Source organism: Anabas testudineus, chromosome 14 (assembly GCF_900324465.2).
Source record: "Anabas testudineus chromosome 14, fAnaTes1.2, whole genome shotgun sequence".
Classification (NCBI taxonomy): domain Eukaryota; kingdom Metazoa; phylum Chordata; class Actinopteri; order Anabantiformes; family Anabantidae; genus Anabas; species Anabas testudineus.
This window is the reverse complement of record NC_046623.1, coordinates 13,751,370-13,776,435: the sequence shown is the minus strand read 5'-3', so window position 1 is coordinate 13,776,435 and position 25,066 is coordinate 13,751,370. Positions and strand designations below refer to the sequence as shown.

General features: G+C 39.4%; 1 protein-coding gene across 1 annotated transcript; it reads right to left on the bottom strand.

Annotated features, from left to right (window-relative positions):
* Positions 1 to 3,205: 3,205 nt before the first annotated feature.
* On the bottom strand, positions 3,206 to 24,519 carry trpc4a (transient receptor potential cation channel, subfamily C, member 4a). The gene is made up of 15 exons (XM_026370122.1): positions 24,021 to 24,519; positions 21,420 to 21,649; positions 20,666 to 20,884; positions 16,221 to 16,361; positions 15,417 to 15,593; positions 14,607 to 14,807; positions 8,423 to 8,768; positions 7,789 to 7,928; positions 7,468 to 7,668; positions 7,256 to 7,377; positions 6,831 to 7,026; positions 6,544 to 6,738; positions 6,159 to 6,200; positions 5,440 to 5,529; positions 3,206 to 4,861 (listed from the first exon to the last, which is right to left on the bottom strand). The coding sequence occupies exons 2-15, from the start codon at positions 21,576 to 21,578 to the stop codon at positions 4,244 to 4,246; spliced, it is 2,847 nt and encodes a 948-aa protein (XP_026225907.1). The 5' UTR covers positions 21,579 to 21,649; positions 24,021 to 24,519; the 3' UTR covers positions 3,206 to 4,243.
* Between the last annotated feature and the right edge of the window lie 547 nt (positions 24,520 to 25,066).

Below are 25,066 nucleotides of genomic sequence, written 5' to 3'. Positions count from 1 at the left end.
TTTGCGATACAAGTTGTGACCCATGCATTTAACATCGGAGTTTTTAGGACACTACACAGTTGAAAGATGCACAGAAAGAAACAAGTAAGTACTTTTAATGATAATAAAAATAATTTAAAGGTCATTCTGTCATGTTCACAAACAGAAGCAATAAGCACGTGTTAACAAATTATGCAAATAACATTATTTATATGTTTTAATGTACTAGAAACAAAGGGCATGAGTCAAACCCAAAGAGCCGATTGATAAATCTATGTAGATGATAGATTTACACTTTGTTTGACAGAAACCTTATTATATTTTTCATCCTCTATCCTGTGGGATATCACTGTCCTGTTCATTCATTTACAGTGTGGATTCATCATTTCCACTTTATCACCTTCCCTGAACTCGCATTTCGCTCTTCCTTTCATCCTCTAAATCTATTTTTCTCTTCATCCTCCCTGCTGTCAAGTTTATCATTAATCAGCTAAACTCTTTCACAGTCCCAGCTTTTCCCCACAGCTGTCTCCGTCTCTCAGGTTCAAGCCAGATCTGATATAACTTAAAAGGAAAAAACACATTCATGATGCGTTGACTGCCCGGACATTGTCGTGTAAGGTCTTGACTTGTGAACATGAACTGATGTGCTTCCAACCTAGAGACATTGAAGTCTGAGCTGTTTTTTATGACACTGATTTATTGAGTTGAGAACTAAATCCTTCAGTTAATGCCACAAATGTGACCTCAGACAGTTAGTAGCCAGGTACTGTTTACAGGGGTGTTTGCACTCAGAGTTTTAGTGCTTGTTTGATTCCCTTGTCCTGGTCCTGGTTCATCACAGAGGTAGCAACTGGTACCTACTGCAGGTACATGTTTAGGTTCTCAAAGAAAATAAGCAACACGATGCAGGAAAAATCTGGTATCAAGACGTTTTCCTGACCAACTGAAGAAAACACTTCATAAACCACAGTGCATCACTGATTTACTCACGTTTATGAACTCGCGTGACCTCTGTGATGATCCCAGCATGCACGAGTCTGAGCTCCCTCCAACCGAGCCTCCACCCTTTGGAGACATGAATCTGTCTCCAACGGCACGAAAAACAAAAACCAACAACAAAAAAAAAAAAAACTTAACACATTACAGGCACATCTATTCACTCCAGCTGCCAGTTTACAGCCATTTAAACTTTGCCAACATTTATTTCCTTTTCCATCCCGTCCTCTAAGATCCCACACATGCACGCACACACACCAACACTTTTACACACACACTCAATAACTTGATGGTTGATGACTTTGATTACAATTAACACTAACAGAGATGCCTCTCCTTTACAGGTCTCTGTTCTTTGAGCTTCCTCTAAAACAAACCTTCTTGCAGCTTACAACACTGCACCATAGTTGCTCCCAGGTTGCAGGTAGTTGTTTTGGATCTGAGATCATGCGGGAGATTTTAGCAGAGAGGAAGAAGAAAGCAGGAACTGGATCATATGATCGAACATCTCCACCTAGTGGGAAGTACCTGTCAATACAGCACTTTGTGAGCAACTTGGAAAACAGTTTTCAACATTAATAATTAACAATGTTAGAAAAACAACAGCACAAAAAGTTTTGGCCTTTCACTGTGCACATATCCATGTTATTTAGTTTAAGTTAATAAATTGACTGCTTTTTCATTTTTTCTTGATCATGAATTCCTGAAATCCGATTTTACTCTTTTTATTTAATGAAATATTTGGTCCATCACATGCACTGTAAATCCACTTGAAGCCTTTTATATTCATGTGTTTCAACATCTGTGACCGTCTGGTTCAGTGCAGTCGGAGGATCCATCACAGCCCCAGGAGTATTTCTGCACAGCCTTTTGATCACACATGGAGCAGTTTCATCATCAGTTAAATATTTCATCTCTCCCCTGCTTGGTCACTTGTTCGCTCACAGAAATTACATCCACTGAGCAGTACAAATAGGAAAGTGTCAAAAATCCATTTGAAAAAATGGTTCAGCGAAACTGTCTGTGATACAACACACATTTTCTTATTGTTCTTCCTCTGGAAGATGGTTTTGTTTCTAGGTCACATTAAAAGGCAGCTTCATGTATTTGCAACTTACATCCAATACTTGCAGTTTGGGAAGCAGATTTGAGTTTGCTGTTTAACTACTATTAAAAATACTGTATAACATAAATTAACTATTTTGAGTTATGAATTTTTAGAAGCTTAAAGCTTAAATGTTTTGTCTGAATTGTTGCCTGACCATAACAAAAAAAAGGCTATTGTAGCTAATGTGGAAGAACAGGTTTCACAATTTAAATTATAGCAGTCTTTGGTTCAATCTCCTGCTCCTCTATTCTTTAAAAAAAAACTCCCATATTATTATAACATACTGCAGTAACAGTAGTACCCAGTTCTGTTATGACCAACTGACCTTTCAGTATAAAACCAGTCACCAGAGTGGTGGAAAACTCCCTAAAGATACTGCAAATGACACATTGTGTGGTTTTCCCACTCTGACTTTTAGGACTAATGGAAGAACATTTCAGCTGTTAATGGACAGATAGTTGCTTGAAGAAAATCGCTTTTTGAAAGGGTTCAGTAATTCTGTACAGAACTTTGTGTGACTCGATTAATGCACTCGTGAAATGGCACTTGCTTCTGGCATTCACAGTTCTTCCAGTTGAAATGCTCAAATAACACTTCAGTGTTATTACATCAAACAGTTTCACATGAAGTTTACTCATCTGTATTTTAAGTTCTAACCCTACTAACCTCATATCTGTGGTTAATCTGGAATATTTAATGTGACATGCCTTAACTATTAATATAATGTCATTGTATGCAGTATAATGGACTAACATGACCTGATAATTATACTTTAAATATAGTATAGTCATCTAAAATACTAGTACTTTTTTTTTAAGCTTTCATGGCTGTGAAACATTGGATAAACATGCAACAACAGACTAAACACATGAAAACAGCAAATAAAATACAGATGCTGCTGTAAAAAATGGATGTCATCATCAAATAATGTCATCAGTAAACTGTGGCGTTCCATTATGACTGAACAGTGTTGTATTGAACGTTCGAGTTCACACCTGAGTCTCTCTGCAATCTGCACCGAACAAAAGAAAAAAAAAAAATCCAAATAAAGAGTGCATTTTTAGGTTTATTCTTAATAATTTTTGATGTTTTCATTTCTAAAACACCATTCATTCAAACTAACATGACATCTAAAGGTACCAGTTAAAAACAGCAAATCTGTTTTCTGTAGGAGGAATAAAACATGAATAACATCTTGCTTTAAATGCTTGATAGGCTGTGTTTATAATGTATACATCCTACAGTTCTTTTCTTTCACTGGCGGTTGACCAGGTTCTACGTCACAGGTATGAGAATACCGGTCATGAACTGTCACCTTTAAAATATACAATCATCCTCCTTGCAAGGAAAAATCGCAGTCCCAGATTTTTGCATAGCAAAACATTGACAGAGTTGTTGTTGCATCATCAGAGCTTGACACGTCTTCTAGATACATTGAGATGCCAGTATAAAGTGTGTAAAGTGCAGAAACAGACAGCATAAGGCAAAGAATTTAGTCTAAAACAGAATACATCTATTGCTTTAGTGAGACAAGAGTGGGGACTGATGAAGCGGTGTGGAGATGCACAGGAAAGGAAAAGAGGTAGAGAGATTTATAGAGAGTATGGTGAACAGTGGATAACATAAAAAGACAGGGGCACACGTCCGATGAGGGCAAAGGAGAGAGATTTGGTTAAAAGAGAAGACATTATCAGTTACAGGAAATAATTATTTTCCAATCATCTGTAAAGAAGAGATTAAATGAGTTTATTCTAAATCTAAATCCGTGTGATGCTCACACAGAGCTCCAATTATCATTGTTGTATCTCCACTGCTGATATAACTGCATTTTAAAACATTGAAACCAAAGGCCTCCCTGAGTCTCCAAAGATCAAAGCTGATCATTAGCTTGGTAATAACTGGAAAAGTTAGACTCTTTGCAAATAAAACAAACAAAAACAAAACAATAACACATAATGTTTCAGAAACAGCCTCCTTCACTTGAAGCTCACACTGATTGTCAGTCTCTCTTTGTCTTCGCTCCAGCATCACACGGCCTGGAGTTATGTTCATGTATCACATCCTATGCTTCTTCTCTGTAGACCCTGACAAACATTCATCAGCTACTGGGTCACTGCAAGGTAAACTGTCTTTGTCCTTTGCCGTGGTTTGTTTTTGTCAGTCCTTCTCCACGCTGCTGTTGGTGTTGAGGAACTCGTCATTCTCAGTAGCTGCCTCGTTCACTGCAGCTTCCTCCTCCTCTTCTCCCTTTGAGAGTTTTGTTTCACGCTCGTCTTTAGCCGTAGGCTCTTCGACCTGCTCCTCTGCCTCTGAGCCCTCAGACTCTCCTACTACCTCAGATAAAGAGTACATCTTTCTGGAAATCTCCCCTGCACCTGAGGCGGCATCGTTGCTGCTCCAGTGGCGTTTCTGGAACAAGCCAAAGTCAGAGATGTCTTTGGGGAAGTTTCTCCTCTGGCTCGACTTTTCACTTGCGTGCTCATCAGTGACAAGAGACCAAAGTCCGTTAGGGAGACCGTTAGAGGCTTCAGGTGGCCTGGGTGAAACTGCAGAACTGGTCTGCTTGATGATGGATGTGGTGATTTTGAAACGGTTGAGTTTGCTCTTTACCTGGCTGCTTTTAGGGCAGGGGGCAACTTTGAGCGAGAAATTAGGGTAAGCAAGACTGGACTCCACTGAGCTGCCGCTGGCCTTTGCTCCCTGTAGACTAGTCTTCCCTGTCTTCATCATGCCCATCACCTCGTAACGAAAACTGGATATATCTTGTTTCAACTCCTGAAAAAGTAAAGCATAGAGTAAGCCCACACTGGTACATTAACTTTTCATTTACTGCAACTCTTAGTCTCAGTTGTCGCAGAGTATTGACTGAATTTCAGCTCAGTCGATACTAAGTGAATAAAGTGTAATTTATAAAACAATAATAAAGCACCTTATTTTCCCCGCAAGGCATGTAAAACATTTTAATATAGTTTTGAGACACTATAAAAATGGCAAGGCTCAATATTGCTAAATGATGGGCACTTTACTTTTCTGTATATGGTTTTCTAAATTAATCTATTTATATAGAAGACTAAAAACTAACTGTTGTTTGGCCGCTTCAGGGTAAAAACAAGCCGAATAAAGCACCACTGACATACTTTTTAAGTTCATAGCTCAAACCTTTTAGCACAAGCTTGCATATTTTCATCTCAAGCAGAACCCGACTAACATTATCATTAGACTGGAGTCAGTTCTGGACACCTAATAAATGTGAGCTGAGTGGCCATTTCACTGGCACCGTCCCTGAACTGCTAAATGCTCCACTATATTCATCAGCAGTGTATCTGCATTTTCTTCTTCTTTGCACGACTTACCTTGAAGTTATCTTCAGTCAGGCCTTCCTCCGTCTTGGCATCTCTGATCATGGCGGCCACATAGCGTTTCACCAGATTCCTCAGTACTTCCTACAACAGCAAAGTAACATTTTCTAATTGTGGAAGAGTGGTTCCGAGAGCATGACACATCATTTTTACACATGGAGTGAGTCCAGATCTTAAACCCATTAAGAATCTTGGGAAGTGCTGGAGAAGGCTTTGCTCATGGGTTTGACTCTCCCTTCATCAAAACAAGATCTTGGCAAATGAATGCATCTCTGGACAGGAATAAATGTTGTGACATTGCAGAAGTTTATCAAAATTATGGCACAGTGAATGTGTGCCGTATTCAAAGCTTAAGGCAGTCCAACAAAATATTAGAGCGTGTGCCTTTTTTTTGGACGGGCAGTGACTATTGCATGCACAAAAGGAGAAATATTTCAAGCATTCATCTCCTCTACAAAATAATACAATAACCCCCTGCAGATATATACAAACGAGAAATCCCACTCACTTTAATTGTTAGTTTTATTGTATGTGTGCCATTGCAAGAGCATACTATTGACAGATTCAATTGAAATGGTAGAAAGCAGTCAAAGATCAGAATGTGTGATCTGTTCCACTCACGCATGCACTCTCTCTCACACACAGACACACACACAACAGCAGAGAGGAGAATAGAAACACTTCCAGCTTGCTTTGAAAGAGACTACACTCACCTGATACTGATGATTGATTCTCACATTCTCCGCTGCTCTTCTCTGCAAAACATCAGATGCCAGAGCGAGGGAGAGAGTTAGAATGACAGAGGGAGATGAGAGAAAAACGTAAACACATTCCATTTTATTTCCACAGTATCACCAATCTTCTGTTTTAACTTTGCTATTTGTGTGTCTACGAACATATGACATTAATGATGAGTGATGCAGCACACAAAACCAAAAAGTCTTTGCTGCAAAGTTTAATTTCTATCATCTCAGCAATGGATTGAACTATTTTGGGCTGCAAAGAAAAGCAATCATGATGGAGTATTAATAAAAATTCAGTCTGAAAATAAACCAGATTCCCCTCCTCCTTTTTTGTGAAACACACTGTCTTACTTACTCCAAGAGTTCCAAAGCTTTCAGGGCGCTTGGAGTTTGCCCTCTTGCACACTTGCCTCTTAATCCAACATAAGAGGTACCAGAACGATTTGGGACTGGGGATGATGTTGAATGGGGCCGGCAGAGTGGCCCCTTCTTCAAAGTAACTCATCCACAGTTTTGTCCTGGCAAACTTCCACTCAATGTCTGCATGATCCTGAAATCAAAATTAGGGCACATTTGAAAGAACATGTCTGTGTTGTGTTATCTATTCCTTACACAGTTTTTTAAAACCAGATCAGTTCTCACAGCAATGTGCTGATAGGAGTTGTTCATCATGGCTATGAGCATATTGAGGAGGACCACCAGTGAGATGATATTGTAGGTGCCAAACATTGTGGCACCAACAAACTCTGTGAATTGGTGGTCTGCATCCACGTTGGTCACATACAGGCTGATCAGACCAAAGATAGACCAGAAGAGAGACTGCAGGGTCTCAAATAACCTGCAAAAGATACACAGATAACAGTGATGTATTGCCACTGGTGAACACTTTATTTATAGATTCATTTCTATCACCCTTATTAATTTTTAAGACTTTTTTTGGAGATTTTACACATTTTGCAACATAGAAATATACACACTCACACATCTCTCTTTCTTTGCCACCTGCTTTCACAACATCACACATCTACACTACACATGCCAGGAAGTTTGGAGTCATGTAAACTCACGTAGAGAAAGCGTTATTCTGCTCTACACATCGGATGCCCTTGCATTTTCCCTTTTCGTCCGAAGCCTTGGTCTCATAGTAGAAGTACAGCTGGTTCAGCCCATTAGCAAAGGCCAGCAAGACCTGGAGAAGGACAAGTGTGTTCAAAGTCAATGCAATGTTAGTTTTGCATGCGTTGGGTTCATTCTTGTGATTAAATGTGTTTATGTTTACCAGACAGTAGATGAAGAGGAACTTCAGGATGTCAAGCAGCATTCGCCCAAGAGAGATCTGCAGTGGCCCCAGATGAGAGTTGGCTGTGAACAGTGAAATTAGGCGCAAGGAGCTGAAAATGTTTGCTATGGCAAACAGTGCCTCCGCTACCAGTGTTGGGTGCCACATTTCCCACTGGTTCCTGGGTTTATTGCCACTGTACTGAACAGGGAAAAGAATAGGGAACAGTTAAAACGAGAAGATACTACACCTGTTTATTCTAGTGGCATTGATAGATAGTAGACATAGACACTGTTTATAGACACAGTTTTAGCTGGTTACCTTAGTATAGGCTACAATCTTGAGGGAGATGGTGGCCAGGTATAGAGAGTTCATGACAAAGTCCATCAGATTCCACCAGTCATGAACGTAGTCTTGGAAACCACCATCCCACATTTGTTTGATCTCTGCCCAGATGAATCCTATAAAAAATATGATTAACATTTTTATATGACCATTAAATATGGAGGTACAGTACTTGTTTTCTTTTAGCATATAGTTATCCTGTGCATGTACTGTGCAGGTACATGCACAGAATAACTCACACCTGTGGTTTAAACCTCTATTTCAGGTGTTGTTGCAGCACCTTAAAGCAAATATATTCTGAAGCAGCTTTAGATACATTTGGCAACTGTGATACAGTCTTTGCAATGACAGGGTATTCTGAAATTGGTACATCTCCGATTTGCACCTCTGACAGGTATGTTCATGACACCAGCTGAGGCTCATGGGTATTATAATGAAAGCTATCTACCATACTAAACTGACGGAAAAAATGCACTCTTACAAAATGGATGAGTTGAATAGCTATCCCCCTTTTACCCACATGAAATAAGCCACAGTGTTATTTTTGTACATGATGACACCCACTTACAACAATTCCCAACTGCCGTCAGTCATCATCGTTTTTACTCACCCAGCACCCAGGGCAGGATCATCCACTCCACAGTGGTTGGTGCAGGGCCCTGCCTATTCTGCCTGCCCTGCTCTGTGGTGACAATGTGCTGGGAGGCGAGGAGCAGCAGGAATAGAAAGGTCAGGTATGATGCAGTGTGGCAGATGAACTTGATGAAGGGCTTGCGGATGAAGAGGCCGTAGCGACTCTTAGGTGCTATGAGGTAGCAGAGAGCAAACAAGGGGTAGAGGAGGCCGATGAAGACACAGGTGACGAACTTCCCTGCCCAGTGGCGCCGCCTCCAGCCAGGAAACTCGTCATACCAACGGGACGCTAAAAGCTGCTGGCAGTTTGGCTGCGCCACAAACTATAAAGAAATAAAACAAGAGATGGGAAAGTTTTATTTTTCATCTGTCTTAGTTAGAAAGATGAAATAAATATGACTCTGAATAATTTCTCAGACATTCATTTAAGGTGTGATTGCCTGCTGGGAGGCAGCATCATTAGCCTGAGAAGTTTTAATGGTTTTACACAGAAAATAATGCCCTAGTGGACACATGCCAGGATTAGTAACAGCACTGAAATCTGGCTTAGAGCGTATGGTACAAGCAGAAGAACAGGATGTGTTGGTGGTGTCAAAAATTCAACTGAAATTATTATAACACATCAATATTTTAGGATAAACTCAGCTAACGAGTTAACACACAAACCTGCATCTTACTTTATTATTTCAACCTTTTCAAATGTTTTTCCTTATCTCTCTTTTTGTAATGTTAAATGTTTTGTTCCTGATACTGATGTTTAAGAATGAACAAAGCCGTGGAAACATTTCAGCCTGTGTGATAACAAAGGTGAACACTGACGTTTTGAATTTAAAAACAAGCAGCAAGGCCATTAACACTAGAGGATGATTGTTTTAGATGACTGCATTGTATTTCTTGTCGACTCTCTTGAGATAACACCATGCTTCTCATATACCTCCTCCTAACTGAGCACAATTTAAAAATTACTATTAAGGCCAAAATATCAGTTCATAAAAAACTGTGAATCGCTGCCTTAACCAAATGGACTGAGACCTTCTGTGATCATTTACAGATATCTGGGATCCATTCTCATAACTAAAAACAATTTGTATAAATGAGTTTAACAGCATGAGCACACATGCATGGGGACACTTACGCAGGCGAACAAAATGTTGTGAAATATCACGTTGAGCCTCAACATCAGAGTCAAAGTGTCGACTGGCACCGGTGGGTGCCAATTCACCAACTCTGCAGCCTCGTTACTATGGGAACCACAGATCCCTATCTGCGTCAGGGTCTGGACGAGAATTTCTCACATTTCCATACTTCAAATACAGTGTTACCAAAACAACTGGAGAGGAATGCAGAGAGGGAGTGGAGGGCTGGGGGGGCAATTTCATGGATGATCGGAAGTGGAAAGGAATACTTTTTCCAGATGACAGAGAGAGATAGCTAGATAGATAGATAGAGAGAGAGAGAGGGAGAAAGAGAGGGAGCAACAGAGAGCATTATAATAACAGTGGGGGTCAATGATATGGCTTCAACTCTTTGTACAGCCAACACATTCTGATGATCAAAGAATAAAGGGGAAAGGGAAAAAAGCCCCTGTTGATTTTCAGTTTTCATATGTCTCCTTTGAGCAAGAACCTTATTACAGGCAAAACTGCGAACCTCATTAAGTTGCACCAAAAGTCTAAAGCAGACTCGTGGGCACAAGTCTCGTAATGATCTTGTTTTAGATTCTGCTGCAGATATAGAAAGAATTGTTCCGTCTATTTAAAGAAAGCTTTGATCATTTTGTCACATCTCTGCCGTCACAGGTATTTGCACTTTTGGAGACATAAGTAAGTGGTCCTTTCATGTAGATTTCATTTTTAGCTTGGATTTCTTTTACTGCTTGTCAGAACATTATACTTAATTAATGACAGTTAACAAAAGGTACTTAAGTTGCATGATGTCTTGCCTTAATCACAGTGATATATTAAACACTGACAGGGATTCTAATGAGGTCTCAAATTAAGATAATTACCGCTGTAATTAGGAAATGCATTAATGCTAATATATTTGTCCAAAGTTTCCATAAGTAGTGACTTCACATACTTCCCTTAATGCCTGAAGAAGCTAGTTGTGACAGGGCGATTTGCTTGGCTCATTTCCTTTGTTTAGTATTAGTTTCCATACATTACACAAAAGTAGTTCCCAGGTTCTCTAGAGGATCTATTCTGTTGCTTTTTCCTTCAGCGATAAAGTCAAAACATGCCACACACCACCCGTTATGGCGCTGTTGGTTCATCTGTCACAATCACTTCCAACAGTCAGCAGTAGTAATGTGTCATATTTGACTTGTTCACACTACTCAAACAGAGTCTCTCCAGGTCTTGAGCCCGGTTGTGAAAAGTCCTTCTACATCCTTTCCTGCCTCTCTCCACAGTCAACCATCCAAAAATGCCAGGAAGGTGCTTATCACTGTGTGACTGGACAAGTGAGGGTGCTTTCTACACATGCTACAGCTTCACCAAAATAAAATGTCTGACAAGAACACCAACCAGACTTTTGTGGTTCTTGTTTTCATAAGCGCTGCAATAAAAGAAGTCAAGAGTTTAGACCATAATATGAATATTTCTCCATCCATCCATTCGTCATCATATCAGATTTTTCTGTCAGGGTTGGAGACAATGCCAGCTCTCACTGGACCCCAGACTATTACAGGGCTGACAGACTACTACTACTACTACTACTTCTACTACTACTATACTACTACTAATAATAATTATTGCCACTGTCACCAATAATCATCTTCATCACACCCTCACCACCACTATTGTCCACCTATAGTCATGTAACAGAAGTAAAGTTAAGTAGTAAAGTAGTATTTACTGCACAGTAGAGTCATTATCTGTCCACTTTTCATATGTTCTAAGTTAATCGGAAAGTCAACAAACATTGCTAAACCTTTAACCTGTTTGAAATTGCAGAAGAATCTTAATGCAGCTGGTGCTGAACACCTCTTTCACAATGTCTCCCTAATTTACTTTTTCCAAACTGCACTGAGAACAAGTGCCGTATCTATTTCACGTTTTAAGAAAATTAAAATTTCAAGGCCAATATCGGAAAGTGACCTATGTAAGCAGATATCTCTCAACTCCATCTCAATTTAACGGAGACAAGAAAAACATCTTGAAATATTGAATTGCAGTTTTTATGAGAAATCACAAGGGGGCAATGTCAAACTACAGCAAGTGAAGTTGATAAATGTCCCTTGGTACCCCTGAAAACTTTCAAATATTAAAGAGACAGTCTGTTTTCAGTCATTCTGTGATTCTTCAGTGTGCTCACCTACATTCGGCAAGTATGTCAGTACAAATGAGAGTAATCCACTTTTAAAACCCTCAGGGAGGTAAAGAGGATAATCAACACTTTAATGTCTGTGTGTTATGGATCACATTTATCGGATTTGGCCACCTGCAGCATCAAAGCGCCGCCTGCTCTGTTAGAGCAGTTCTTTAGATGAGAGGCCTGTGGAGATATCTCTTTAGACCCTTTTAAACTGCATTTCTAAACTGTGGGTGCACTGCTGCAGCAAAGCAGGAAAACATACACCAGATGCAGGGATAAATACAAAACCACACGAGGGTGCACACATACAAGGGCTTATAGTAGAATTGTCCTGTTTTTTGTTCGGTTAAAGACCAAAAATAAGTTCTTTGTGACTTCACTGAAAATCTCACTCAAGAGTCAGCATTATAAAAAACAACACACACTCACTGAGGCTTTATGGTATGCCAATTATAAGAGCTTGAGTCTTGTGTGAAAAATTGCCGAAAGAGATAAGTGGTGATCACATCACAGACAAAATGCCCTGGATATAATAACTGTTCTCTAAAGAAAACTGTCAAACGAGCCTTTCCAGTTCAACTAAGTGTCCACTTAACCCTCAGTGTCTTGCAGGGGGCAAAACCCTGTCTGGCTTAAAGCTCATCACAACCACAAGGCAATCCCTGTAACTACGTCTGTGTGTGTGTGTGTGTGAGTGTGTGTATGTGTATGTCCAATTACACTGCACAGATGTCATTTTCCCTTCACAGGAGACTGCGGTAGAAAATGTAGTTACAGGGCCAGTGCTTCACTGAGCTTAACTGAAAATCTACTGCAAATTCTCATTCAAATGAGAAGCAAGTCCCCGGCCAAAGTCTTTGCTGTTGTCTGCTCAATACCAGTAAAGAACAATTGTGAATTGTGTGGCTGAATTTTTAAGAAATAAATCACTGCAACACCAAATATTGTGCAAACAAATAATAAATGAAGTGTGCTATGTCTCTAGCTCTTTCCTAGAGATACTCTTTGTTCTTGTTGGGTGAATTTGAAACCAGGTAGAAAATGGCACATTTCTTCACTTGTCACAAAAATGAATAAAAGTGGAACTTGAATTTAGAACAAAGAAACACATTTGGTAAGAGGTAAAAATAGGTGCGGTGGCACATTTATGATTTGTTTTTTCATCCCCACCTCCACAGATTGAGCATTTACAGAAACTGTAACTTTACACTGAAATGACTAACCTGCCTAAGTAGCTGGGACATTTGTCATTTCAAAAGCTAAGTGAATTTTTACCCACATCATGAGACACTGTCCTCCATCAAAGTCCTACAGTAGTTCAATCACAGGACATTATAAATAGCATGCAGGTGAAGGGCAGATTGGGGCATCAATTTAATAATGAAAACACTTCTGGAGAAGGGAGATGTGAGGGGGAACAGTGGTGGAGATGTTTGTTTACAGTGTTTGCAATGAAAGATTTACTGCCAAACACTTGAAATGTTGGTTAAGACGACAGCGGACTGTCCATCATCATGTCCACCTGTGCACTTGCACTGCTCCCAATTGCCCTTTGGTGACTGGACATGCTCATCTGCCAAACTGTGTCTCCCTTTGCAACAACTGGATTGATGACGGAAGAAACAGCGGTGTCATAAATCGAAACTTCCCTGTAAGTGTAGCTGCTCTGACAACCAAGCAGAGCTCCAAGCAAAAGGTAGCCAAAAGAAGTCACTTCTGAATAATAGCGTCTGCTCCCTCATTAATTCTCTTTCAACGTTATATTCAGATGAACAATCGTGGGCTGTCATATTTACTTAACCATTTACTACTTGCTGGAGGAAGTAAACTCCATTATACAGGACATGGTATTGATGGTTTAGATATGTAGCAGCACACATTTATTAAACCCTACTAGGATTAGAATTAAAATGCATTTTCAAATTAGCATATAGTATTTGTTGTTTATGGCTGCATCCACAGGGAAAGTGTTTCTCAGATAACAGAAAGAAAGTATTCATCAGTAGACTGTAAAGCTGTATATTATTTTTTACTTATCAGGTTTGTGCTCTAATTACTCTCATAATTATTTATATATGTTTGAAATGCAATTCAGTTCCTACAAAGTTGCTGCATAAACAGCCCACTAGCTCACTAGGAAACAGGAAATTGACGTCGAAGTAATCATGTCTCAATTACAGTATGTTTTCCCAGTGCATTAAAAATAGATGCAACATGCGTGTCATGCATTAAACATCGCAGATCCTTAAAGAGGATGTTCAGTATGTTTTAGAGCATGTAAAAACCCCTTCAACAGGTTATGTTCTTGTGGATGATATAACCACTAACTGGAACCAAATGAATGAACACAGCTTATGTAGCTATAAAAGGAAACAGTCCTAACATAAAGCCAAGTACTGACTTTAAGCTGAAATACATTTCCTGTCTGTCTATAGAACCAACTGACAAAACCAGCATCTACTGTAACAACATTACAAAAGAACCTGATGCTAATCTAACATCATTACACTAACTCGTACTGGCTGTGAGAGACACCTGTGAGAAGAAAGTATTGGCTTGGAGCAATAAAAACCTGGCAGACTTCCCCAGACAACATGCAGTGAATGTGGCCTGGGGCATGTGGCATTGAAACCTAACAGCCACCTGTCCTGGAGATTAAGTGGCAAAAAATAGTGGACAGAAAGAATTAACTGATACTAAAAGGAAAATCATAAAAAAAAATATTAGCTTTCTCTCACAGCTCCTATAATCCTGAATACTTTATACTTAGGGCAAAACTGCATGCAAGGTTGATCAATGATCATTATTAACTTCTTGATATTAATGCACTAATTCAGCAAGCTTACCTCTTTTTGGTGGTACTTAATAGCTAGCTTGAGTCTCGCCAGGTCATTGTTGCCCTCCTCCTCCAATAAGTTAATGTCGTCTCTGTAATTGAGGATCATCTCCAGCTCTCTGGAGCTCCGCGTCTGGTCCAGGAGGTCCTTGGCAAACTGTTTACACTGCTGTGACAGCTCCTCATACTCGGATTTGAACTCATTCTCCACCTGAAAGGAATAGATGCAGTGTATACACAATCTGGGCATCGGGGCAAATGTCAGAAAGAAAGAAGTGATTCTACAGTAAATTGCACCTTGCGTCTGGCTATTTTGTGCCATGAAACAGATTCAAACTTGTTTACAAATATTTATCAAATAGACCACCTCAACAAACCTTGTTTTCAAATGGTTTTCATCTCATATTCAGGAAAAGACATATAAAAAATTCCCATAACCAACTCAAATGCATAACTGCATACATACAAACATTTATATAAAATAACATTGAATTAGTTTAAGTTAATACCTAAAGCAGAGAGACATATGCAGTGTGATCTAGAGGCTTCTATCATTTTCATTATTTCATTATTTATTGTTTAGTTTTACTAAGTCAAAGCTGAACAGGTGTATCTTTTCATTTACCAAGATCAGTTTGTACTATCACTTAATATTAATGATTGTAGACTAAATTGAGAAGTTACTGAAGGCCACATAATGGTACTGTGAAAGGGCATATAGAGGTTGACTAATGCAAAATAGATTAAGTGAATATTTAAGTTCCTTAATATCAGATCATGATTTTCCAGTTCCACTGTTAGACGGCTCTCGATGCCTGACCTTGCTGAGCTCCTGCAGCTCCCAGCTGAGCCTGAATGCTGTAAGGAAGGGGTCCTCGCTGGAGAGGGCAATTAGCGACGGACTAGACAGTGCTTTGTAGATGTTGAGGCGTGAGCGTGAGTGCCGCAGGCTGTCCACATCAGAACTAGACACACACTCCACACAGTTGCAGCGCACCTGCAACATCAAACAAAGCATGGGTACATTTTAATGAAGCTTGCCTTTGTTCAGTAATAACAATGCATATGCTTTATCTGTTATGTGAATTAAATGGGGTGAGATGCTATTTAAATGTTGAAGTGTAGGTGTAAATGTTTTACTTTAAAAATTGCGGGCATATTTATACATTTTTATTAAGAGTTTGAAAAAACAAAAAACCATAAATTACATCAGAAAACATGTACAACTTAGATTTAACTGTTGCATTCTGATAATATTTGATTTGCTTAGTTTAGTATATCACTTTGTGGGTCAAGTATATTATAGTAAATACACCTCTACCATTATAAATGGAATTAAATTATCTGCAGCTACAAATTGCTGCTGTTGAACAAAAGCCCATTATCTCCTTTATTATCTGAGTAAGATATTCAATGGAACAGAGACCTTCTAGGCTTACAAATACTTTCACAATCCACTAGATAATGTGAAAGCTTCAATCTAGTCAGGCTGCAGCCTGACAAGACTTTGGTTTATTCCCTAAGCTGTTGTTGACATTTTGAAGATCTGGAATTTTAAGCTGATAATAGCAGAAAAACACAACATCAATTTGCACTACAAATGAGGAACATATGATTTACCCACCTCATGTGGCTGTGGCATTGACACACCTTTCTGCACCAGCAGCTTGATAATTTCATAGTTGTTGGTGTGTGCAGCAAGGATGATAGGAGTGATGTCAGGGGTGAAGTCGGAGAACTGCTTGTCCAATAAGATAGGAGGAACCTTTCAGGAGATAGGAAAGAACTTAATCTTTAACCACACATACATTCCATTAAATAAAGCTCTCAAAGCTGCACATTCAGCCTGATATTAGCAATTTATAGAAATAAGAGCCGTTTTCTCTTGAAGCCTGAAAAGGTACCTGCAGTTTAAAGGTCTCAAAAAACAACAATGTTATAAATAACATAAGTAGGATCAATAAAACAGTTGTTAGATGTTTTGGCAGTTGCAGTTAAAACTGGCCAAATACCAGCGAGAAATTAAACTCACGGTCAAAGTCACAGACAAAATGGCATCCATATCAAGACCGCTGGACAGGGTACATGCCCCAGTGTAGTAAAAAGCATCAGTAATTCACACACTGAAGAGGGAATCATTATACTCAGAAAAAAAAAAAAAAAAAAACTCATTTCACCTAACCCTCTTATCACCTACTCCAGCTAAGCCCCTTTGCTATTCCTGTGTCATTCAGTGGAAATACATGACTGTGGGCTGCCGAGGAGTAAGCTGGCCCTTCTGACTTATTTTAATTGAAAGCCCATTATCAGATTCTGTGGTGCGGGAGAAATGTAACAGACAGTGATTTAGATCACTGCAGGATAAAAATGCAACTGGGAAGAATTTGAAGTATCAAGGCATATTAGCAACCGTGTGACAGTGTGACATATATTTATATATATAGATATATATAGATATGTATGTGACAAATCAGAGGAAAAAGCTAAAACACAGCAAATGCAGATACTTGCACAGAGGTACTCTGCATGGTTCAACTAAGCAATTAACATCCAGTCATGCTCTGTGGCCTGTATAAAAATGCTGAGCAGAGCCAGTTGATTATGATTGGCAAGGGGAAAACATCTAAGAGAGAAAGAAGGATGCTTCATTATTGACGCATGGGTGGCAGGAGATGCAGTCACAGCGACTGCTCGACTGACTGGTGTTGTGTTGCAATGGGAACAGTGACTAAAGTGGCAAAGACATCAGCAAATAGGAAATCATGTTTGACAACACACATAAGATGACGGAGATTCTCGTGCATTAGTGTGATTTGTAAGGAAAACAGAAGAGCAACTGTTCCTCAGCTAACTGAGAATCGCTGAATGGTTTAAGTAATGGAAATGATGGAAATTATATGCTATGCTATGACCTTCACAGTAACAAGAACTCAACACAGCTGTGCAGCCATGAGAGATTTTGGACCTACATGTTAGACAGCTCTCTTCACCACTACCATAAACATCGAATTGATTATCTTTTAGGAGAATATTGTGCAAATATTGTGCATTGAATAGATGCAAAACTCTCTAAATTCTGCATTACTAAGCATTAGTCTATGCAAGTTCTGCATTTCTATGGCACAGCTTTTCTTGTGTTATAAAATATTTGTCAAATAGCAGATACTCTCCCTCTCACCTGTCCTTGATGTTCCCTCAGTCCCCTACAAACTAATAGTAGCTCTCCATTTCTCCCTATTGCGGCCCTGTAATCAAGATGACTTTTGCCTAAACCTAACTAAACCATGACTGCTCTAATAACATTTATTACTGTAACCATGACAACAAAGCTCTAGTACGCTTGCTGTCATGGGAGCGTTATTTCCTAAGACACTTCTGTGGGCTGTGGGGACAAAAATCTATGGTCATTAAGGTTACTGATATTTCAAGAGGCAGAAAGCTTGATGTACTGACAACACTAACAATATGACGATATTGACCTCTCTGATCAATATGACTTCTCAGAAGCAACTGGGTGGTTTAATCTATCTGTAAACGGGAGTAAAACACAGAGACAGGCTGACAAGTAAGGCAACATGGGACACGATAACTGGATTTAGGGATATAGGAAAAATCATCCTCCCAAAACATGGTAAATTACAATTAATGGATTTGAAAGTGACTTCAATGTAATATCTACTGCTTTACTCTCAGCATACTGAGAAAAAATATTTAGAATGGAAGTAGAAAAGCACCAACTAGTCATTGGTCAGTGTTGGGTGTAATTTATGTTTGTATTTTACAAAACTCTGAGTTAATCTGCTGAGTTAGCACTGTTCTCCAAGGTAATTTGTTTCTCAAAAATGTTCCTTTATCCATATGGGACGTAATGCACACAAAAGTAATTTTATCATGCAGACTCAAATGACCTGAGTTGTTTACTCACAGAGCCGTTATAGGGCAGCAGCAACTCCAAAGAGTGGCACAGAGCCACGTCTGAGAGTCGTCATATTTTGCAGAGGAGGGTGATCTAATAAGCTCTATACTCTGTTGTCCACGTGGGAGGAGGAGGGACATCAAATAATCTACATCAAACAGCCTTGGCCTGTGCACAAGCATGGAAATTATAGTGCACTACTCCATGTAATGCATATTTGTTGCTTCTATTGGAATGAGGCATCCACCGCAGCATATTGATTAAAAATTCAACATTAGCATCTGCTGGATGTGAGACTTCACAGTGTGTCTTTGCTTTTGTTTTCACTGTGCTCTTTTTTTTAAAGCCTCACTATTGGTTTTCACCTGTCATCCTACAAAATAACAAATGTTTAGATAAAGCTGGCATAAAGTGGGGCAACGCGCAGTTATGTTTTTGAATGACACTGCAGAATATAAGCTATGATTTAAGCATTAGCAAGCACTGTTATGCTTACATCATGTGCTGTGTTATATGTAGGAAGCAAAGGGACCCCCTTACATAACCACATTATGTGTACTGTTTGTTGGTTGCACAGTGACCCAAAAAACATAAAGCAAAATGTGGACTATGAACAATGAATGACAGAAAAAAGTTACATGAAAACAAAAGCACCCGAAGGCCCTTTTAATTGAGAAACACTTTGAGCCCCAGCTCCAACAGATGGATATCTGTACTCAAAGGATAATACATGAAGCTGTTTAAAATGCTCATATCCAATGCACTCCTCAACAGAAAACAAATAAGCCACAATACTTGCAAGATTATTACAAATGTCAGCCTGCAAAACAGAAAGACAAATACCCACAGTCGGCAAAGCATAAAATAAATCTGCTTATAAATAAATCTTAGGGAAGACACTAGCAAACATAGGATGCACTTTTCTGAGACAGCCTTTTAATATAATCAATGAGCATCTCTTGGGAGATTTAGTAGCGCTAGAGTGATTTATTTTCACCAACTGCTTGCAATGGGAAGAAGCACTATCTTACGAAAAGATGAAAGGAAAGAGGAAATGTAGCGGCTGATAGATGTCATAGCAAATACGTAGATGTCCCACACATCCACTTAATAAACAACACTACAACTCCAACTATCTCTTGTGCTTGTGTTTGCTATTGTTCCTTAATAAATTCTTCCTTTTCATTTCCCCCTTTTTAAAATTTAACCCAGCACACAGAGTCTAACAGGACACCGGCCGGGCAAAAACATCTCCCCTGCAGTGGATCAATGATGCCAAAAACATTTGTGCCTTTGTGTTTTATGGCGTATTACTGCTGAAAAAGGATGAGAAGAGAAGGGAATCATGCGAGGGATATACTGTACTCGTGTTCATATGCACAGAAGATGTGTGCCAGTACAAGTAATGATAAAAGAAACTTCTCCTTGAGTGGAGTGTTATGAGTGTAAATGGGATACCAATCTGAAATTAATCACACTATTTGTTTTTAATTACAGTAATTAAAGTTCTAAACAGGCATTTCTCATTGAAGAGGTTTGTTTATAAATGGCAGCCTTCCATTCTCCAATTAATCTCTTACAAAACCTTTAAAAATGCAACACTCTAACTTTGGATAACACCTAGAGTACATCATATTTTTCTCTCAGTGACCATACTCATTAAAAGTCTCTTTCAGTAAGACCTGTTCCTTTTCCAAAAAGGCTTATGAAGATAGCTTTCTGAAGTGTCAGCTTTTGTTGTTGCCAACAATACTGGGTCAATTATTTTGCATGCTGTAAAAAGCTCCAGGCAAATGCATACAGCCTATAAAGCACACAATGAGTACCAGTGTTTGATGCTGCACTGAGCTCAGTTCATTCAGATAGATCCAAATTTCCACCTGTGATTTGGCACAGGGCTGCTCTGCATCTTGCTGTTTAGATTAATAGTAGAAATGTAGCAGATGTAGGATCAAATAATGTGTATTTTATCATCTATAATAATAATAATAATAATTTCATACCAAACTAAAACAAAATGTTGATACTTTTTTGTTGCAGCACTAATCAATAACTGTAGTTTCTCTCTTGTATCCTCCACGTCTTGTCAGCAGCCATCACAAATAAATCAGGTAGTTTAAACTCCTTCCATTCCTCTCAGTCACCCTCCTCACCTGCATGCCACCACTGGGCTTCTTGTGATTTAGCAGCAGCTCCACAGCTCCCACCACTTCCTTGCGGATAGCATGCAGCAGAGCATCACCGACATAGACGTTGAAGCTCAGCAAGAGTTCAATGATTTCCAAGTTCTCATTCTCAATGGCAATCAGCAGAGCTGTGCGGCCGAGGGGGTCGATGCAGTTGATGTTGATCTTGAAGTAGATCTCTGCCTCCTGACAAAATAAGGTTGTGATTGAAAGTAAGGATTAACCCTAAATGAAATTCACAAATTGATTTTTGAAAGGAAACTCTTAACACAGATTCCAGACTCTTGCAATACTGATGACCACATTGTCAGAGGACACAATGACGCTTGTCTACAGCTTGTTTTTTTTTAGCCATTTGTTGTGTTGCCAGCCTTGCTGCATTGTGCTGTTAATTAGTATGTGATAATGCTTAATTTAGACTTCCCATTCATTATCATACCACCACCAAACAGCTGGTCTCAAGCAATATATTGTGTCTATTAACGGTCTCACAGTTCTCAGGTTGAATAAAGGCTACAGATGCTGATGGGAATGAGTAGGGGATCATCATGGCTGCATGTGTTATCCGTAAATCCTCAAATCTGTTTCTAAATTGACCCAATTAGATGGAGGATTTTATATCCATATCCATCCATAATTTAGTTTCAGTGGCTGTGTCCATTCATCCATTTACCCATCAAATTATTCATTATTCTATGTATTTATACTCAAACACACACACCTCCAGGGCATGTTTGACACTAGCGTAGTCCCCCTTCTCCACAGCTCCAAGGTAGGCTTTCTCCAAAGGCGACAGCTCCGACTCAGCCCGCACAATTCTTAGTGGGATGCGGTCCCGGTACGAGGAGCTGTCAGTCCGCCGGTAGTACAGCTGTGACATCTCCCTGGGCTTCAGCTCACCAGCACCCTACTAACACTGCAACAGCTGCTGCCAGATGGCGAAAGTCCACACTAGAAGGGACAAGGACAAATGACTTTCTATAATTTATTTATTTACTTATTGTTTTTGATTTTCATCAAGTTCCACAAATTCATGCAAGTCTTGCCGTTTTAGACAAACACGCCAAGCACTAAAAGGTAAAAACAGTTCCCTTCTGAGCAGAGAAACATCTCTCATTACTGCACTCCTCTGTGTTGACAGATAAATCCAAAATAAACCTGGAAAATGGAAAGAAAGTTGGCAGTGGCTGCTCCTGCTCAACCTGAAATGGATGATAATATTTTTATTTTTGAGTTACTAATAGCTTCAGTTAATGTCATTAGTAATGCCTGGTAAGTAAATGACAGTTGACGCTGGTGACATTTTGCACTGCAGCTTTTCATAATAAAGTTCTCCCATAGACACTGTACTTTGTAAAGTTAATGATGAAAATCTCTAGGTTCTCTGGGGTCTAGCAGAGATGAGAGGCACTGTACAAACAGGCAACAATAATTAACTACTGGGCAGACATACAGACATTTTCAAAATGAGATAACCCTGTATTTGGATCCCCTCACAATATGCAACCACAATAGTTTTAAACTCAATTTTTATAGTTAGTTTACTATCACCGCTGACCAGATGCACAGCAAAGTGAATATAAACATGAGGGATTGGCTGCTTTTAAAACTACAGGGAGACTGAGAGGACAAAAAACAGAGAGTGTAAGACATGAAAAGGTGAAGAATAAAAAATATGAGGAAAAGCAGTAAATAGAGTTAAGGTGAAAAAGGTTTACATATTAGTCATTCTAAAAAAACAGAGTTCAGGTGTCTAGTGCTTAATGGTCCTGTCTCCCCTACCCGTGTCTCTGGATAACTCATTACTGCTCTACAGTATGTGTCTCTATGCAGTAAATAATGAGTGGATTAACATACTCACAGCAGGCTAATTAGTGCATAAGAACAAGAAGAAAAACAGCTCCTTCCTTTATAAATATGTGTAAAACTATGTGTGCTGTGCTGAAAATTCAGTATCCTTAAATAACACATAAAGTAATAGTTGCTTCATAAGTTTCTTTTCTCAGGCGAGATGATTGCTGACATAAAAATGAAGTTAAGAGCCAGGAGGTGTTAACTTATAGTCCAAAGACTACAAATGGCCAACCTGGCTCTGTCAAAATGAAACACAACCCTCTAACGCTGGCTAATTAACAAGTTATATCTTGCTGGTTCAATCTGTCTAAAAACTGGAGTGTACAGAAGACGTGTTGTTTTACAGAGGTTGTCTGCTTCACTAGGCCTATTTCTGCCTGTTTCTTGGCCGACACATTAACTTTCTGCTTGCTTGGCAAACTCACTGTGCCTGTAACACTCAGTAAAAGTAGGCCTTGATGCCAATAAACGAGTTCATTTTTATACTGTTACCAATCTAATCCTTTTTTTTACCACAGTATTACTATGCTATTTGAATGTAAGCCAAATGATTATATAAATAGATGTATTTCAATAACATACATTTAATAAATAAATTCAACACTATTCATTGGTTGCCAGATGAAATCACACATTATACCTTAAGTATGTATGCATCTTTCCCTTTCTGTGCTTCTAATGCTGTTGCATCAATCTAATTTAGCCTTTTTCAATTAATAAATACACTGGTTGTTTGCAAAGTTGGGACCAATATTGCCACAAAACACAGCAACTATAAGGCTCCCTCCAAGCAGAAAGTCCAATGCAGGATCTGTGGATGGTCTGCTGATATTTGTGGATGCTATTATTGAGACACACACACAGACAGCCTGTTGTGCAGAGGGCTGTCTTCTAGTAATCACTGTTTCCTGTAATCAATACATGATTTGGAAATAAAAAATAAAAATCTGAGCAGTTCTACTACAACACTTGTGTGAGGAACCAACAGAGAATGCAGTGGACAAGGCAAAATGTCTTTTATTTTGAAGGTATTGCATAGATGAGCTTTCAAGCAGACCACCCAGTACATTTGGTGAACACTGTCATGTCATGTGCTCACAGTGAGAGTAAACTCACCACAAAATTGTCAGCATTCACTAATTAACAGACAACAGGTCTGTGTGAGCTGGCAGGCAGCTGCAATTTCTAGTTCATGGCGCCTGGATGTAGTCACAGGTGAAATCTGACATTTTTATTTCTGTTTGTGTGCGAGAAATGTTCCAGGGAATAACACGGGTAAAAATAGAAATGGTTGTGAAAATGAGAGAGGACTCTTCTTTATGCCTGCTGGGGACCTCAGTCAGTTGCTGAGGGACAGTAAAGGCGCCCTGTTACATGGTTTATCTGCACACTTCACTCCTGCCTGGCGTAAAACGTCTGCTTGTAGGGAGAATGTACATTTTCAGTAACATTAGAGCAAATAACTAACCTTTGAGCTGTTGGTCATTGGAACTTCGCTCATGGAGATCACTTTTCTTCCTGTGGAAATTATCCCGAGACCACATACAAACCGATAAAACAGACGTGCAGAGCTTTGAAATTAATTCCCATCAACTTCTTGATTTTGCCAATGGTGCAAACTGGAGTGAATGTGCACGAAGACCCTGCTTGTTAATGCGTTAGTGCCTTTTGATTCCAGTCCGTCTTTCTCTTGGGTTTGGGTCTAGTCTGCATTCTGATCTCTCGTTTTTGGAGACTTTACAGTACTCCTGCTGTCCATCCAGATTCGCTCAGTTTTGATCACGACTTCCATCCGGTCTTATTTGGAGAAAAAACGCAGCCCGACGCACGCCGCATCCAGCTCATCAACACATCCTGGAGACGAAAACAAACGACAACCAAGTTTCCTTGGTGGATTACACCTGGTTTCGCATCGCGTCCAGATTTCCCCAGGGTCTGTTTCCACCGATGTTCTTGGCGAATCGAGTTATCCACCTGTTGGGGGGTGATTTACCGAAAAGAAGCGCCTCCAGAAATAAACCAAGAGCAGCCAGATGTCTGGCAGGCGGTCTGCGGAGCGCTGCTGCAGATTGGTCGTGCGTACTTGGAGACGCATTGAGCATTGTGGCACTGCAAGAAGGGAAAAAAAAAAATCTTAACTAGCAACTCAGCCGGAAAGCCAGCCTCTCTTGAAAGTATGAAAATCACATTTAACATAATGACATAATCCAAGTTTCCTGTTCAGCTTTATTTGTTTCAAGAATGACATCCAAGACGCTCTTAGACAGTTACAGGAAAGCAGCGTTGAGCTGCTGCATTTACACTGGAAACTGGAAAGTAAAATGATCTTTCTAAGCAAAGAGCAACACAATTATGTCTGCAATTCCCATGTAAAGGTCATATTTTACCTGTATTTATTGTCCATGAAATGAAAAATACACCAATATTAAAAAAACTCATAAGTTTTTTAAGCAACCAAGCAGCTAAATCCATAATCAGTGCTGTGGTTCATTGGTACATCACCCTGCCAAAGGA